Source organism: Sciurus vulgaris, assembly GCF_902686455.1.
Source record: "Sciurus vulgaris genome assembly, chromosome: 11".
NCBI classification, from domain to species: domain Eukaryota; kingdom Metazoa; phylum Chordata; class Mammalia; order Rodentia; family Sciuridae; genus Sciurus; species Sciurus vulgaris.
The window spans coordinates 174750-190335 of record NC_136472.1 but is presented as its reverse complement, the minus strand read 5'-3'; the positions used below and the strand labels follow the sequence as shown (position 1 = coordinate 190335).

Sequence of the window (15586 nt, the reverse complement as noted above, 5' to 3'; positions counted from 1 at the left end):
GGATGAAGCTGCACCTCACCTGGGGTGAGCAGCCAGCACTGGGTCCTCCTGCACAGTCTGAGCGTGTGAAAGGGGAGGGCAGCAAGGACCCTGGGGGACCTGGACAGCAGCACCTGGCTCTCCCCTGACCGCTCAGGGCCCTCTCCATCTGGTCTCCCCAGTCTAGGGACAGGAAGATGGTGGGTGACTTCACCGGGTCCCAGACTTACGCCTCCACTTCGAAGAAACTGAACATCAGTGCCACGGTCATCAGCATCATTGTGATCGTCCTCATGCTGATATTCATTAGAATTAGAATACAGGTGTGAAGGTGTAGCTCCATGACGGGGTGGACCAGGCTGTGCATGCAGCTCGGGGTTCCATCCTCAGCACCAACATAAATGAAGGACATTTGAAATGCTTTTCATATTTGAGGCAAGGTCAAGTTTCCATGCTTGCCATGGCCCTGACCCTCCCTAGCTGGCCCTGCACCTGGCCTGAGGCCTGCCCCCTGCACCACCTGAAGCTTCTCACTCACACATCCCTCCACAGTGGGAGTCAATAAAGTGCATTGTCCCGAGTGTGCTGTGATCTCGCCTGGGGAGGGGGCACTCTGGCAGTCCCAGCCTGCGCAGAATCTGAACCCCACTCCCTCTGCGGTAGCGTCATGTCCCCAGGTTCTGCAGGTTTCTGGCCTCCTGCTGTGGGTGCTCAGTGCTAGGTGGCATGGGGCTTTCCCCATATTTGATGTCTCAACTGGATGGGCAGAGCCTGAACTTCCCATGGCCCAGCCCCCAGGAAGGTTGCAGGGGACAGAAGTCAGGAGTCCATAGCCCAGAGGTGGGGGGCAGTAGCCCAGGGTCCCTGGCCTTCAGGGAAGAACAAAGTTCTGACCAGCCACACCCACGACAGGGTTTGTGTCTGGGCCTGGAGTGGTGGCCTCAGGGGCGCCCCTGGGCTGACCTTGCCCTCAACCCCCTGCTGCAATGAGCACTGAATTGCCTGCCAGCTCTTCTCCTGCACAGCCTGAGCAAGCTGGGCCTCAACCCGCCCGTCCCAGGGAGTGCTCGGATTCCAGGACACGTGGCAGGCCACATGACTGGACCTGAGGGAACCAGGGTGCAGCAGGGCCACATTCTCAGCCCCCGTACCCCTTCTTCCCCACAGTGTGGGACACATCTCCCAGGCTGCTGCCTCACTGGGGGCGACCCGCACTTGCCAGTCTCCTGGGGCCTGTGGAGGGGATTTGCCTTTGCCCATGGTGCGGGGTCCGTCCTGAGCCCCAGGAAAGGTACACAGGGTGGGAAAGCCACAATTGATCTGCTGCTGTGGGAGGCCAGGGACACCCCGTTCTCCAAGACCAGGGAGGGAGGGCCCTGAGGCTCTCTGCCCAGCCAGCCTGCAGCTGGGGCGTGCACTCGGGAGGGGCCAGGAGGCCCAGGAGGACAGCAGTCATCTCACTCTGCATCTTGGCAGGCAGAGAGCTCTTGGATGTTCACAAAGACTGGGTTCCTGGGGGAAACAGGCCGTGCAGGAGGACACTGCCCAGTCCCCACCAGCTCAGGAGCAGTGGTGGGAGGCAGGGCCCGGGCCATGCTCCCTGCAGCAGACCTGGGCCTTCACTCAGCTTCAGACGCTGCCCCGTGGCAGGGCAGGACAAGAGACGCTGCCACGCATGGCCATGGGCACACTCTCACGCCTGAGTCCTTCCCCACAGACCATGTGGACATCACTTGGGCACTGGACCCAAGAACAGGGGACTTCAGGGGCACCAGGCACCAGTGGGCACAGGAGTGGGTCAGGATCTCGACACCCAGAGCATCGTCATGGCTCCTTGTCCATGGGGGGGTGTGTCGGCACCAAGGGATCAGCAGTGTCCAGATCCAAAGTCCACTCATAGTGGGCCCCAGGCCACGGGCCCTCCCAGCAGGCACTCTCCATTCCCCAAATGTGTGACTGGAACAGAAACAACGGGGGTTGACAGAAGCCGTACTGGGTCAGTGGCCGGCTGGGCAAGAGCCATTGTAGTGTGGTCAGCCAGGTGAAAGGGCCTGGGTTGCTCCCTGCTGGCTATGCCCAGCCAGAGAGCAACCATGAATAGTGGAGCCAGGCACAGAGCCTCCTGGGTCTGGGCGCTGGCCCCATCCGTCCTCCGATCCCTCGCGGGTCTGGTCCTGCAGGAGAGAAGGCTCTGGCAGAGGGGGTGGATGGCTGCAGACCCCCTGCTGGGACTCCAGGTGTCGCGAGTGTCAGGTGGGGGGTCTCGGGTCTGGGTGGGAGCTACACTGGACACTGCAGGCTTTTCTTGAGTTCTGCATGCACATCCACTCAGCTTCCTGGTCGAGGGTCTTTTTCTTGCTGCCATTGTTGATGCCACCTGAAGCCCTTCCCTCCCAGGTCACTTCCTGCTTCCAGTGTGTGAGCACGCGAGTGGTCTCCTGGATGCCCTACTGTAGACGTCTCTGATGGGTTGTCCCTTGCCCAGAGCTTCTCGGTGGTCAGCTCTTCTGCATCCTTCTGCTCCTTCCCGAGGACTCAGATTTCCCTAATAAGTGTTCTAGTGATCTCCCTGGAGTGTGCATTTCATGGAAAGCGAACGGGAAGGACCTCACAGTTCGTTGCTGGTCAGTGTGGTCATGGGAATGAGTTGGGAGCCTCTGCTGTGCTCTGGGCAGTGATGGATGGGTTGCTCCTGCAGGATCACCGTGGCCTCTCGGTGCTCCAGCTGAGCAGCAGGGAGCCCCCAGAGAAGAGGTGGGCATCTTGGTCTCTGGGGGTCTCAGTGGGGGTGTAGCCACAGGGTTTGGTTAGGAGACAGAGGGGCAGGGATAAGCTTTTGGTCTGAGCAGCTGGTCGGGCTTTGGGGAAGGTAGACAGAACAGGCGTCAGGGGGAATTCAGAGGCTTCCTGCTGAAGAGTTAGGTTGGGGCAAGGTGGTCCCTGAGCACACTTGGCCACGTGAGCCTGGAGCTGGGGAAGAGTCACTCCCAGCACACACATGTGGGTCACTGGCCCCAGGGACATTTGTAGCCTGAGGCTGGAGAACACTCCCAAGGGGAGGACAGCAGGAGGAAGCCCGAGCCCTCAAGGGACAACCCCACCCACCAGCACTTCAGGACCACAGATGGCAGGTGACTGAGAAGGACCTGTCTACCTGGGAGGCAGAGGATGGCTGGAGGCACACCTACCCGAACTCTTGGAAGGCGAGGGAAGCTCCCTGTAGCCTGGGCAGCACTGCTGGGGTGTGTCCAGTCCCTGGGGGCTGCCTCACTGTCCCTCTCCCCTGGTGTTTCTCCTCAGACCTCATCTCTGACAGGTGCATCTGGTCCCTACTCTCACCTCCCTCACAGAGTAGTGGAGGGTGTGGAGCCTGAGTCCTGGGTCAGGAGGGCCGGGGTCAGCAGCTTTTGCTGGGAGGAGGAGGCTTGGTCCATGCCTGGAGAGATCTGGCCCTTGCCTTTGGCTGAGGCAGCAGGGCACCCGAAGTCCTGGCTAGATCTGGAAGGTAGTGGATAGCCACTGCCCCTCAGCCATCTGACCTGGGGTCTCCTTGGGGTAGGTGGCCAGATACCAGGGGGGCTCTGGTGGGTGGTTTGTCAGAGTCCTAGGGTGAGGGTGGGGACACTGGGGCAGAAGGGCCTCCGCCTTGCTCCCAGACTCAGGCTGTAATTTGGGCTATATTTAGCAGGCAGAGCTGGTGGGCAGGGAGGGCGGCCAGGGCTATAAGCAGACCTGGTGCCCACCCTGGAAGTGCGAGTCCCAGCAAGGGAGAGACGGCGCTGGAACCCATGGACACGTCCTACCCCCGTGAGAGCCCCCGGGCCTCCACTCCCCGCAAGGTCGATGGTGCTGCCCACACGGCTCTGGCACTGGGGTCACCAAGTCCCCCGCCTCGCGACCACTTGATATGGTCAGTCTTCAGCACACTCTACCTGAACCTCTGCTGCCTAGGCTTCCTGGCACTGGTGCACTCCATCAAGGTGAGTAGGGAAAGTTGTGGGAAGGGGCTGTGGGGAGAGGTCAGGGGCTGGGGCTGGGGGGAGGGGTCAGGGGATGTGGGGAGAGGCTGGGGCTGGGGATGTGGGGAGAGTTCAGGGGCTTGGGGATGTGGGGAGAGTTCAGGGGCTGGGGATGTGGGGAGTGTTCAGGGGCTTGGGGATGTGGGGAGTGTTCAGGGGCTGGGGATGTGGGGAGAGTTCAGGGGCTTGGGGATGTGGGGAGTGTTCAGGGGCTTGGGGATGTGGGGAGTGTTCAGGGGCTGGGGATGTGGGGAGTGTTCAGGGGCTTGGGGATGTGGGGAGTGTTCAGGGGCTGGGGATGTGGGGAGAGTTCAGGGTCAGGGGATGTGGGGAGTGTTCAGGGGCTGGGGATGTGGGGAGAGTTCAGGGGCTTGGGGATGTGGGGAGAGTTCAGGGGCTGGGGGTGTGGGGAGAGTTCAGGGGTTGGGGGTGTGGGGAGTGTTCAGGGGCTGGGGGTGTGGGGAGAGTTCAGGGGCTGGGGGATGTGGGGAGAGTTCAGGGGCTGGGGGTGTGGGGAGAGTTCAGGGGTTGGGGGTGTGGGGAGTGTTCAGGGGCTGGGGATGTGGGGAGGGGCTGGAGCTGGGGATGTGTGGAGAGGTCAGGGGCTCCTGAGCACTGGGGGCAGCTTGTGAAGGAGCTCCTGGGGCTCTGAGCAGGCAGCTTGTGGAGAGGGCTGTGTTAGGGTGGCCACGTCTCCTGCACTGAGGGGTGCAGTTCACAGCAGGGCGGTGGATAGACAGTCCTTGGAGAAGGGCAGTGTCCATGGGACTGCCTGTAGAGGTTCCTCTTCCCAAAAGGGGATTCTCACCGATTGTGGCTCTTTTTTGAGGTCCTGTGGCTTCTGCTCCTACATGGTTTGGTGGTCTTAGCTCTCCAGAGAACTGCCTACCTGCAGAGGGATCTTGGGAGCTGACAATGACCAGAGATGGCCACTGGGTCCATGTCTTGGACACAAGGAGCCAGGCACCCCTTGCAGCACCCATAGGGTGGGGGCCATCATGACCCAAGGCACACCAAGAGCCAAGCAGCATGACAAGCTAGGGACAGTGGAGGAAGAGAGTTCAGTGATGGGAGCGTCCCCTCAGGCCACACCCCTCCACCCAGATTCTGGGTGCAGCATGGACCCTTCAGGTGTTCTGAGTGCACCTGGCAGCCAGGCCTCAGGGCACATGTTGATTTGCATCTTCGGTTGCTCTGCAGGCTCGAGACCAGAAGGTGGCTGGTGATCTGGAGGCAGCACGGAGGTACGGCTCCAGAGCCAAGTGCTACAACATCCTGGCTGCCATGTGGACATTGGTACCCCCACTGCTGCTTCTGGGGCTGGTGGTGACTGGTGCCCTGCACCTCTCCCGCCTGGCCAAGAACTCCGCAGCCTTCTTCAGCACCAAGTTCGATGATGCAGACTATGACTGACAGGCTGGATCCTGACCCTGTCCTGCCTGAGGACGCCAACCCCTGGAGCCCCGGAGCTGAATGCCAGCTCTTACAGGGCCTTGAGCCCTGCCCTACCCTGACCCTGGAGGCCCCTGGCCCAACCTGGCTGCCCAGAGCTGACCATTCAGACCCCAGGGACCTGGCCCATCCCTGAGGGTCCCCAACTCCTACCTCTGACCCTTTCCTCTCACCAGGCTCAACCTCTGTCCACAATTAAAAGTGCCAGGTCCCTGACATGCCTCCAGGGCCTCCTTCCTGGCTTCAGTGGGGGAGGGAGCTGTGTGGGGACCCCCCAGCCCTCAAGGCTCACCTTCTCTTACCCTGCTCTGCTTGACTGTTCCCAACTGTCTCCCTTCACTTTGCCACGGGGCGGCCTGCGGCTTCTGGGGAGGTGCCCGAGTGTTTTAGCATGAAGTTGGGAGCACAGGCCTCTGATCCCAGCTGCCTGTGGCTTGGTGGCCTGTGTTCAGAAAGGGGCCCCGCCCGGATGTGTTCTGCCCCTCCTGGTCTGTCCCTGTGACTTGTGTGCCCCTTCAAATCTCAGTGATCTCAGTGTGGTGGTGGGCTCCCTCCCTCCTGGTCACCCATCTTGCTGGGTGGGGCTGGACACTGCATTCCACCACCCATGCACGTACACACCACATGGAGGCAAGGCCACGTCTTCCCTCCCTCCTTCCCTCTTGCCTCTACATGACTGTGCAGAAGCAGTCAGGGAGGAAGTGGGTGTGGGAACCCTGTCTGAGCCTGTGCTGGGGACACATTCCTGTACCCTCTTACCTCCCTGTGTACCACATGGCACACACACACACACACACACACACAGCAAAACTGGCAGGGCCTAGCATTTGGGAGGGGGATGCACACACTCAGGCACAGGCAGAGGCTGAGGTGAGGTCCCGCTGCCTCCCTGTGGCCTGGACAGTGAAAGGCTGAACTAGTTGCAGAGGTCTTAACCAGGAGGAAGCTCATGGGTTCGAACACCCCACTCAGGGTCCCTTCCCTCCCCCTGCGAAGACCCCTTTGCTGGTCAGCTATTCCAGGGATAGGGGTGGGAGTCCCTTGTCTATTGCTGTATGTGGAGACCCCACACAGTCACCATCCTGTGACATGCCTGGGACCCTTGCTGAAGACAGGGTATGTGGCCTGTGCTGGACCCGGGGTGGAGACACACCAGCCCATGCTGGGCCCTGGAGCAAGTCCCACAGGGGATCTGGGTCAAGGGAAGCATGTGGCCTCTGCCTGAACCAGAATGGAGGCAGTATGCTGACCCTAGCCCCAGGTTTGGTTCGAGAAGGGGTCAGCCTGTCCTGGATGAAGAGGCTGGGACAGCAGCCAGCCTGTGTGTTGCTGGGGGCATACCCCCAAAGACGATCTCTCACACAATGGGGAGACTGGCCTGTGGCCAAGCACTGACAGTGTGGCCGTCACCTGAGAAATGTCACAGTAGCCCTCTCTGCCCAGGCTCATCGTGGCTGCAGGTTGGTGGATCCTAGCCAGGCGTGTTAGCATACAGTCACCCCGTGACCCACCACATGCACAGAGGTGACTGTACATGTATGGCACGTAGACACACAAGTACAGGCCACCTCCACCCTACGGGTGCAAGGCCACCTGCCATCCCATTCTGCTGTCTATGCCCAGTCCTGACTCTGAGGCTGCAAAAACGAATGCCCACTCCCATTGGGACAGTGCCCGGCCCACAGCAGACAGAAGGTACCCACAGTCCTCGGCAGATCTGCCTTATAGCTCAACCATAGTGTTTACAGGGCCTGAAGTGAGAAGTCTGTAGGCACCCTTGGTTTCAGGCCATGCACTGGCCTGCATGTGGTCTGCGACTTGACCCTAACCCTGCCCACCTTGTTCCCAAGCTCCAGTAAGCATGCTGCTTGCTCACTGTGGCCACTGGAGCATGGCATCATGGATCCCTGCCCTCTGCATGTCAGTTACTTTGGGGTGGCTGTGAAAGCCCTCCTTTCAGATCTCCTGGGTGTGAAGGCAGGTGGCCACGAGTGTCCCGGCCTGAGTGGCTGAGCATGGGAGACAGGAAGACAAGCCCTGGAAGGTGCAGACACTTGGATTCCCAGCTCTAGAGCTGCCTGAAGCCCAGGACACCCTCCCCTGCATGTGTGGAGTGCTCTGCCTGCTGGGTACTGTTACTGGGATAAGGTCTCTCCACTGAGACCAGGGGTGTGGCAGGACACAGCAAAGGAGGTGGGGCAGTCATGATGGCACCCCTGCCCTGAGCGTCCAAGCTGCTGTGCCTGCCACCAGGTGAAATGGAAAAGTGACATCACACAACCCCACTTTCAGAAGAAGTGTGCAGGCCTTTATAAGAGCAAATCTCTTCCCAGCACTGACTTGGACTCTGCAGGTGGCTTGGTGCAGGGTCTGGACCTCACCATTATCCTGGTTCCAGATGCCATCTCACCCATTCTGGGGAAGCCACTGGTGACCCACCCCAGGGCTGGCTGAGGTCTCAGGAGCTGCTGCCAGGAAAAGCCTCCATCTTTGAACAGCCTGCCTATCGCAGCCTGGCCTGGGACTGTGACCCTGAACCCAAATGCACTTCTAGCTCCTCTGGTGGCCAGTGGGGAATTTGAGGGTCTTGCTCCGACACCACCGGCTTGTCCTCCAGCAATGGCACTCCCTTCCCTCTTCTTAGGCCATGTGGTTGAGAACAGGCTGCCCACCTCACCCTATAGTGCCAGAGGCCATCTGACCTGCAGTCAAGGAGTTGGAGATGACGCCGGTGTGCGCCTGCTCCAGCCCTGCTGACCTCAGCTGCACCACAGGAAAAGCTCTCTACTGGCAAAGCTGCAGCTGACAGTCCTGAGCAACTCTGCCGTGGCGGAGGCCCTTCCTCCGTGTCCCCATCGCTGCTGCGTGCTTCCTCATGAGAGCTGACAGTCACTCCCCTAAAGGGCCTGTGACCGAGTCTAAGGGAGTAAGTGTGGACACTCGGGCCCTGGCTGCGGGGGCCTGGAAAGTGCCTAGGGAGTCAAGATGGGGCACCGAGAGACGGGGTGTCAAGGTCAGACCAACGGGCAGATGAGGTGTGGGAAACTGCTGCCGTCCAGGCTGGGGAGGGGCTCAGGCCAGGCCGACAGCCTGGGACTGGGGGAGAGCGGGGTGAGGGACATGGGGCAGCAGGTGAAAAGTGGGGCTCAGGAGACATCTCTGAAGCCAGTTTCCCTGGTCACTCAGGGGCAGGGCTCCAGGGTGAGGGCCTGGGGGGTGGAGAGCTTTGGGGTGTCCCAGAGGCTCGGCAGCATGGGTCTAATGTCTTCGAAAATTCTCCCAGGAAATTCTCGGAGTCAGTGCTTCAGGCAGCTATGGGAGTGACCTTTGTATTCGGCCAGCCGAGAGGGGAAAGGAGGCCTTGTGTCCTGCAGGTAGGGAGGGGTGTCCTGTGGGTGACGGCACACACTGGGCACCCTGGTCTCATCACTCAGACCCTCACCTACCTGGCAGCAGAGGCAGCCGAACCTGTGAGGGCCACAGCTCGGCCTCTAGCAGGGGGGCCCAGCGTTCCACCTGGGCGGTGACCTCAACTGTCACACAGTCCTCAGAGATGGCAAAGTTGAGCTTGTTCCCCTGGTAGGAGATGCCAGAGACGCACACTCCGGAGACCCCCGCTGGACACAGGGGGTCAAAGGTCAAACCTGCCCTGGTGACCCTGCAGGGAGAGCTGTGTGAGAAGGTGGGGGTAGGGGGCTACCCTCTGTGCCACTTTGCACTCACCTGAGGCCTGTGCATCCAAAGAGAACTGCCTGCAGGAAGCCCCCCATGCCTGTCAGGAAGTTCACTGCACCAGACCCGTCTGCATTCTCTGTCCACACCTGCAGGTCAGAGGCTGTCAGTGCCAAGGCCCCCAGGGCACTGGCCCTCCTGGGGCTGCCATCCCAAGGTCAGGCAGGAATTGCCAGGGCCATGATCCTGTGGTGACCCAGAGGCTGGGCTGTACCTCCCCCCATGGCCATTGGGAGCAGAGTGGTCAGTGAGAGGGTCCTGAGCCAGAGCCAGGCTAACCTTGAAGGGCTCAGTTACATTGATAAAGCTCTTGTCCAGAAGGCTTCGTGCCCTTGATGGGTCCTTCAGCTCCATCCAGCCCACTGCAAACATGCTCTAGGGTCAGAGTTCAGAGTTCAGTGGGGTGAGAACCATTGTATGAAGAGAAAGACTGAGGCCAGCGGGGTGGGGCCACCCCCAGGCTTCTCACCCAGGTCATGGCTGGGCCCCAGGGGGATGTCGCAGCCTCATAAATCTCCAGGTTCTTTCTGCGGACATCAGGATTCAGGGGGAAGGGGACCGGGTACCCCAGGAGCACAACATCAGCCTGCTTCACCTCCTCTCCTGGGGAAGGTGTTGGGGGCATGTCAGGGTCGATGCATGCGTCTTGGACCAGGGAGAAGAATTCAGTGTCCACTCACCAGGCTCATACCCATCAAACTCAGGGTGGAAGTTTCGCTCTGGGTCAAAGGGCACCTTGATCTTATCAGCCACCACCAGCCACTGGTTAGGGACAGGCAGACCCAGGTCCTGGGCCAGATCAGCTGCAAAGTGCAGGCTGTAGAGAGGGACAGGCAGGAGCCTCAGTGCTTCTGGCTGGCCTTGCTTGCTGGGGAGGGGCTGGGGCAGGGTCTAGAGTCTGACCTGGTCTGGACCAGGACATTGGTGTACGTGGAGTTGTTGACTCCCGAATGGTACTCATCAGGGGGGATGACTCCTGGGCACATAAGTCAGACAGGGCTCAGTTCAGGTGGCCCCCCAGCAGCCCCTCCTCCTGGCCATGCCCCCAGGGACCTCCTCACCTCTCAGGTGGTACTGCTTCTCCTTGGAGCTCCACTCTACACGGCTACACCAGAACTCAGCCACAGCACTGACCACATCCCAGCCACCAGCCTCCCGGAAAAGTTGCAGGTCCTGGGGGCCAAGGGTCCTGTGTGTGCTGAGTGCCCACTTGTCCAGTGTCCAGAAAGGAAGACCTGGCTTCCCAAATCCCCTCTTTTGACAGCTTCCCAGGACTGTCCCCTATCAGCAGGCCTAGGGTGACATGGTTGGTGGCGGGGACACCTCACCTGGGTGGTGTAGTAGTACAGCTGGAAGGCCAACAGGACAGCCCCATTGATGTGGATCTCCTGAGCCCCGTAAATGTCCTCAGGGCAGACCTCCAGGCCCGAGCCTGCACTCTCCCAAGCAAACTTGGCTCCCTGTGGGGAGAGGGCAGATGAAAGAGCTCCAGTCTTTACCCCATGGGACCTTGCGGAGGGGCAAAGAGAGGAGCAGGCGGGGCTCTGGGGCCCAGTGCATGGTCCCGCCAGGAGGCTCTGCCCAGTTCTTGCTGTGGTGGACCTGGGTGGGGTACCATGGGGTAGTGCCCTGGCTCCCTCACCTGGCAGCACAGGTGCTGGGCATTCTCAAGGGCCCCACTCAGTGTCCTGATGCGGTACTCTAGGATGGCCCTGGCAGCCTCTGGGTGGAACATCAGGATATTTGGGAACATCCAGAGGTCCTGAGAACAGTCTTTGTTCTGGAACCAGAAGGGCTCACACCTTCTCCCTCCCCTAGTGCCATAGCCTGCCCTGGCCGGGCCTCCAGCCAGCGCACAGCAAGCAGGGCAATTGGTGCAACCTCCCTGCCTCTTGGAGGCCTGCTGCCTCCTTCCAGGTTCTTCCTGATGCGCACCCAGATCTACCAGCCCCTCCCCAGCCCACCATGTCCCTTCCCCAGCCAGCAGGTGGGTTGCCCAGGCCCAAATCAGGGCACAGGCCACTATAGGAGGCCTCCCTAGCCTCATCCATAAAATAAGTCAGAGCTGATTTAGGAGGCGCCCTGAGGTGGGAGCACCTGAGCAATACCCTCCATGCCTCCTCACCCAGAGGCCAACAAGTCTCCCCACGTCTGTGTCCTCAGCCTCTCTTGGCCCCACTCCTCGCCCTCCTCCACCCAGCTCCACTTGGCAGCTTGGGGTCTTCCCAGAAGCTGCCTCTGTGTCACTCCCCTGACTAAATGTCCTGGTTTCCTTAGCCCTCAGGTAAACTCCAGGCCCAGGGCCCTGCTGCATACTGTGCTGCTGCTCCTTCCACCAGTGAAGCCCCTGCTGCACATGCCACAGGCCCTGCCATGTGCACCTTCTGCTGCTCTTGCTTGGATCACTGTCCAGACTCCTACATCTGCTGAGACACCACCTCCTCCAGGAAGCCTTCCCACCTGCACAGCCCCTGTGCTTCCCCATCACAACCCCAATCCCAGGAAGGGCAGAGGCAGTGCTTCCCATGGTGCGGTGCTGCTGGATGATGTGTACCTGGTCCCAGAAGACATGGCCCCAGTAGCACTCCTCCTGGCTCCCGTTGGAGAGGCCCCCGGGGCTGAGGCCATGACAGACGTACCCTACAGCTCCAGGTTGGGGCAGGGCACTGAGCAGGTAGTAGAGGGAGCCACGAAGGGCCTGGCGCAGGGGCAGTGGTCCCACCACGTCCAGGCCGCAGTCTGCCCACAGCTGGGCCCAGGACTGTGCATGGGCTGGGTACAGAGAGCCTCTGGCCTGCAGCTGCAGGGCCTCCTGGAGGTAGGCCTGGGCCTCTGCCTGGCTGCTGCCCACTACAGTTAGGAACTCCCAGGTCCTGTCCTCCTCGCCTTCCCCAAGGGTCAGCGTTGGGGGCACTGGTGTCCACAGCATGTGCACCTCCTGTTGCGGCCCCCCAGGTTGCTCAGGGGTGAGTGTGTGGCCACACAGGTACCTGAAAGAGAGCAGCCATCTTAGGGGCAGCTCCCTCTTTGGGCTGCCCAGCTGGGACCCAGCCCCTCCTCACCGGACTCCCTGGAAGTCAGGCCCCAGTTGCAAGTCCAGGTCTGGGCTTTCTGGGGAGAAGGATGAACGCAGCAGCACTGTGATGGGCCAGCTCCCTGCAGCCAAGCGTGCAATCGACACACTGAAGGCCAGAACGTGGGGCAGTGTGCGGTGGGCGTAGATTCGCTGGCAAGCCTTGAAGCTGGAGCTCTCCAAGGTGTGCAGAAAGGTTCCTGGGGAGGGATGGGAGCTTCAGTCACCGGACAGGGGTGAGAGGGAAGACAGGGCCCCCCCAGGCAGGCTGCAAAGCTGTGGCCTCCCAGTGCCACAGACCACACAGCACTAGGCCCTCCCTGGGCTGGCAGTGGTGTCCCTCAGACCTCTGGTAGCTTCTTCCCACAGTGGGATGGATGCTGCCTCCAAGTCTCATTGCTCTGTCTAGGAAGCCATGGCTGCACAGGACCCAGGTTCCTGCCCAGGACCCAGGGGGCCCACCCAGAGAGAGGGAAAGGGGAGAACCCAAGACAGGGCCTCTTTTCCTTTGAGACTTCCTGCTCAAAGTGAGGTGAAGCTGGCAGGGGCTGTGCTCCACAGCGCCGGTGGGGAGGAGCCAGGAGGAGCCAGGATAGTGCAGCTACCTGTGTTGGTGTCCAGGGCAAAGGTTTCGGCCATCTGCTCTCCTGGCCCTGGGGGTGCCTCCAGCTTGACGTTGAGCGGGCTGGGCAGACTTGCTCGGTGTGTGCCACTCCCAGCCCCATTGTACACGCCACTCACATGCAGGGTGTCATGATACACGCGTGTGCCCAGGTATGCATTGGTCACAGTGGCCAAGAACCGGGGATCGCTGGGCAGAGACCGGGCAGTAAATGTGGTCGGGTCTTCCCGGGTTTCCGCCATGGAACACTAACTAGCGGGTGGCCTGCGGAAGCGGGAGAGGAGGCCATGACTGGCTGGGCTCCCTTCCTCAGACCGTAAACCCTGAAGTCCTCTCAGAACTTGGCTGACCCCCAGATGTGGCAGGATCTAGGGGCCACCCGGGAGAACACTCCACTGTGGACTGGTCGCCAAGCCGTCCCCTCCAACCTGCATTAGAGTCGGATCCTAACCGTGGCGGGTCTCTGGGCCCGCTTCCCAGGCTGCACGGTCCACAGAGCGGTCCCGACCCCACCTTCCAGAGTCCGGAAGCCCTGAGGGTGGAATTTTAAGCTCAGCCCCAGGGACCAGCCCGTCCCGGAGCGGAGGGCCGAAGGCTGCGGGCTGGCGGAGCTGGGACAGGAGCGGAGCGGCTGGGGAGGGCAGGCGGCTACTCTCAGAGACTTACCGCAGCCCTAGCTCAGCCGGGATCTGCGTCCCCCGGCTCCCCGGGGTCGGGGAAGACGAGCCGCACCACTGCCACGTGACCAGGAAGGCCCCTTGCCCCGCCCCCAGGCCGCCCACAGGGCGGGGCAGCTGGCCGCCGACCGCTTTGGCCTGAGGCCCCCTCTTCCCCGCTGCGGCTGTGTCTTCCAGACCGCTGCGAGCCTGGTGGTCCCTTGCCGTGGCCAACCAGGGATCTGAGTGGGGAGTCGAGCCTTGACCCCCAAGGTGTCCGCTCTGCAAGGATGGATTGGGGCACCTGCGTGGGCTCTGGATGCGATTCCTTCCCCTTCTCCAGATCCCTCCCTTGCTTGGAGACCCCTCCTTCGGCTCTCTCAGCTTGTGGCACTTTGGTCTGCCTCTTTCCACCTGCCGGTGGGAGCTCTGAGTACAGCCCTGGGCCTGTCCGTCCTGTGGCTCAGGCTCCCTGGCCTGACTTACATGACTGTGTCTGTCCAGCTGCCCAGATTCAGCAGTTCCTGAAACCTGCTCCACCCCCAGCCTTGGCCCCCAGCACAGGTGACAGCATCGCAGCCTGTCCAGCTGCTCCAGGCAGAAGCCTTGGCTCACCTTGTCCCTCTGTCACCATACCCCACATCCGATGGGGACATGTCTTCTGGTCTCCTTCCTAGGTTTGCTGGATTAGCTGCTTCTGGGGCTTCTGGTGCTGACACAGAGCAACAGCCACCAGGACCTTCTGGGCCATGCTATGCCTGCTTAGAGGCCTGCAGTGGGGCCCACCCGGGCCCACTCAGAGCCCCCACAACCCTGCCTTGGCTCCCTGATCCATCTCCTGCGCCACAGCAGCCAGCTGGCTCCACTGCCTCTGGAATTTCTGAGCATGCCTCAGGGCCTTTCTCTCAAGAGCGCCCTCCTCTTCCTCCTACAGTGCCCAGTGCTCAGTGAGACTCCCTGAGACTTGCTCCCTCCCCCAGCGCCTGGTTGCCCTGACTTGCCCCCACAGCATAGATCTGTACATTTATTTATTGAGTTATGTGTTCATGTATCGCATACCTTCTTTTTTTCTGGCATTGGAGATTGAACTCAGGGGCACTGTACCACCGAGCCACATCCCCAAACCTTTTTTAAAAATTTGGGACAGACGTTTACTAAGTTGCCCAGGCTGGGGAGGAGGAATCCCAAGGATGTGTGGTGAAGGGCACATCCCAAGGGCTGTCCAGTACCAGGCAAGGGCCTGTGTCTGTTTGGGCTGTCCACTTGCCGGTCCAGGGCCCCTCTGCTCAGAAGAGTCACCCCGAGTCTGAGAGCCTCACTTGCCTCAGCCTCCCAAGCTGCTGCATGACTGGAGTGTGCCCGTGTGCCTGGCTAACAGTGTGCCCGTGTGCCTGGCTAACAGTGTGCCCGTGTGCCTGGCTAACAGTGTGCCCGTGTGCCTGGCTAACAATGTCTCCTGTATCACGTTGGTGAATCGCCCATGTGCCTGGCTAACAGTGTGCTCGTGTGCCTGGCTAACAGTGTGCCCATGTGCCTGGCTAACAATGTCTCCTGTATCACGTTGGTGAATCGCCCGTGTGCCTGGCTAACAGTGTGCTCGTGTGCCTGGCTAACAGTGTGCCCGTGTGCCTGGCTAACAATGTCTCCTGTATCACGTTGGTGAATCGCCCGTGTGCCTGGCTAACAGTGTGCTCGTGTGCCTGGCTAACAGTGTGCCCGTGTGCCTGGCTAACAATGTCTGTTGTATCACGTTGGTGAATCGCCCGTGTGCCTGGCTAACAATGTCTCCTGTATCACGTTGGTGAATCGTCCGAGTTTCCTGAACTCTGCACTCACGTATCATTATTTACTGGGTCTTATTGTATGGCATGCTTATTTATTATCTGTCTGTCTGCCTAGAATGCCAGCTCCTGGGGGCGGGGGTTTTGTCTGCTTTGTGGAATGAAGGAATGGATTTATAAAGCGATTATGGAGGGGATTTCCCCTGGGAAGGGAAGGGGCAGATTCCAGGGTGCCCCTCACTTGGACGGAGACCTCAAGAGCTGGCAGAGCC

The 15586-nt window shown here is 60.7% G+C and overlaps 2 protein-coding genes across 4 annotated transcripts; one reads left to right on the top strand and one right to left on the bottom strand.

Moving 5' to 3' along the window:
* Positions 1 to 512: 512 nt before the first annotated feature.
* IFITM5 (interferon induced transmembrane protein 5) lies at positions 513 to 6718 on the top strand. Of its 2 annotated transcripts, XM_079105340.1 has the most exons (3): positions 513 to 3534; positions 3665 to 3959; positions 5199 to 6718. In XM_079105340.1, exons 2-3 carry the CDS (start codon positions 3768 to 3770, stop codon positions 5409 to 5411), a joined length of 405 nt encoding a protein of 134 aa, XP_078961466.1. In that variant the 5' UTR covers positions 513 to 3534; positions 3665 to 3767; the 3' UTR covers positions 5412 to 6718. The 2 variants fall into 2 exon arrangements, with proteins under 2 accessions (XP_078961466.1, XP_078961465.1); XM_079105339.1 differs by having other exon boundaries at positions 513 to 3959.
* Positions 6719 to 7743: 1025 nt separating this feature from the next.
* On the bottom strand, positions 7744 to 13497 carry PGGHG (protein-glucosylgalactosylhydroxylysine glucosidase). 2 transcript variants are annotated; one of them, XM_079104624.1, is made up of 14 exons: positions 13306 to 13497; positions 12861 to 13141; positions 12245 to 12455; positions 11737 to 12172; positions 10825 to 10944; positions 10511 to 10642; positions 10244 to 10355; positions 10086 to 10158; positions 9863 to 9999; positions 9652 to 9785; positions 9462 to 9557; positions 9174 to 9271; positions 8897 to 9120; positions 7744 to 8818 (listed from the first exon to the last, which is right to left on the bottom strand). In XM_079104624.1, the coding sequence occupies exons 2-14, from the start codon at positions 13117 to 13119 to the stop codon at positions 8763 to 8765; spliced, it is 2088 nt and encodes a 695-aa protein (XP_078960750.1). In that variant the 5' UTR covers positions 13120 to 13141; positions 13306 to 13497; the 3' UTR covers positions 7744 to 8762. The 2 variants fall into 2 exon arrangements, with proteins under 2 accessions (XP_078960750.1, XP_078960751.1); XM_079104625.1 differs by having other exon boundaries at positions 8897 to 9108.
* Between the last annotated feature and the right edge of the window lie 2089 nt (positions 13498 to 15586).

Excerpts from the sequence above, each read along its gene's own strand:
- IFITM5 (XM_079105340.1), top strand. The coding sequence starts at position 3,768 with ATGGACACGTCCTACCCCCGTGAGAGCCCCCGGGCCTCCACTCCCCGC. Across the intron at positions 3,960-5,198 it reads CACTGGTGCACTCCATCAAG|GCTCGAGACCAGAAGGTGGC; the intron begins GTGAGTAGGGAA and ends GTTGCTCTGCAG.
- PGGHG (XM_079104624.1), bottom strand. The coding sequence starts at position 13,119 with ATGGCGGAAACCCGGGAAGACCCGACCACATTTACTGCCCGGTCTCTG. Across the intron at positions 10,159-10,243 it reads GAAGCAGTACCACCTGAGAG|GAGTCATCCCCCCTGATGAG; the intron begins GTGAGGAGGTCC and ends TTATGTGCCCAG. Across the intron at positions 9,558-9,651 it reads GGGGCCCAGCCATGACCTGG|AGCATGTTTGCAGTGGGCTG; the intron begins GTGAGAAGCCTG and ends CTCTGACCCTAG.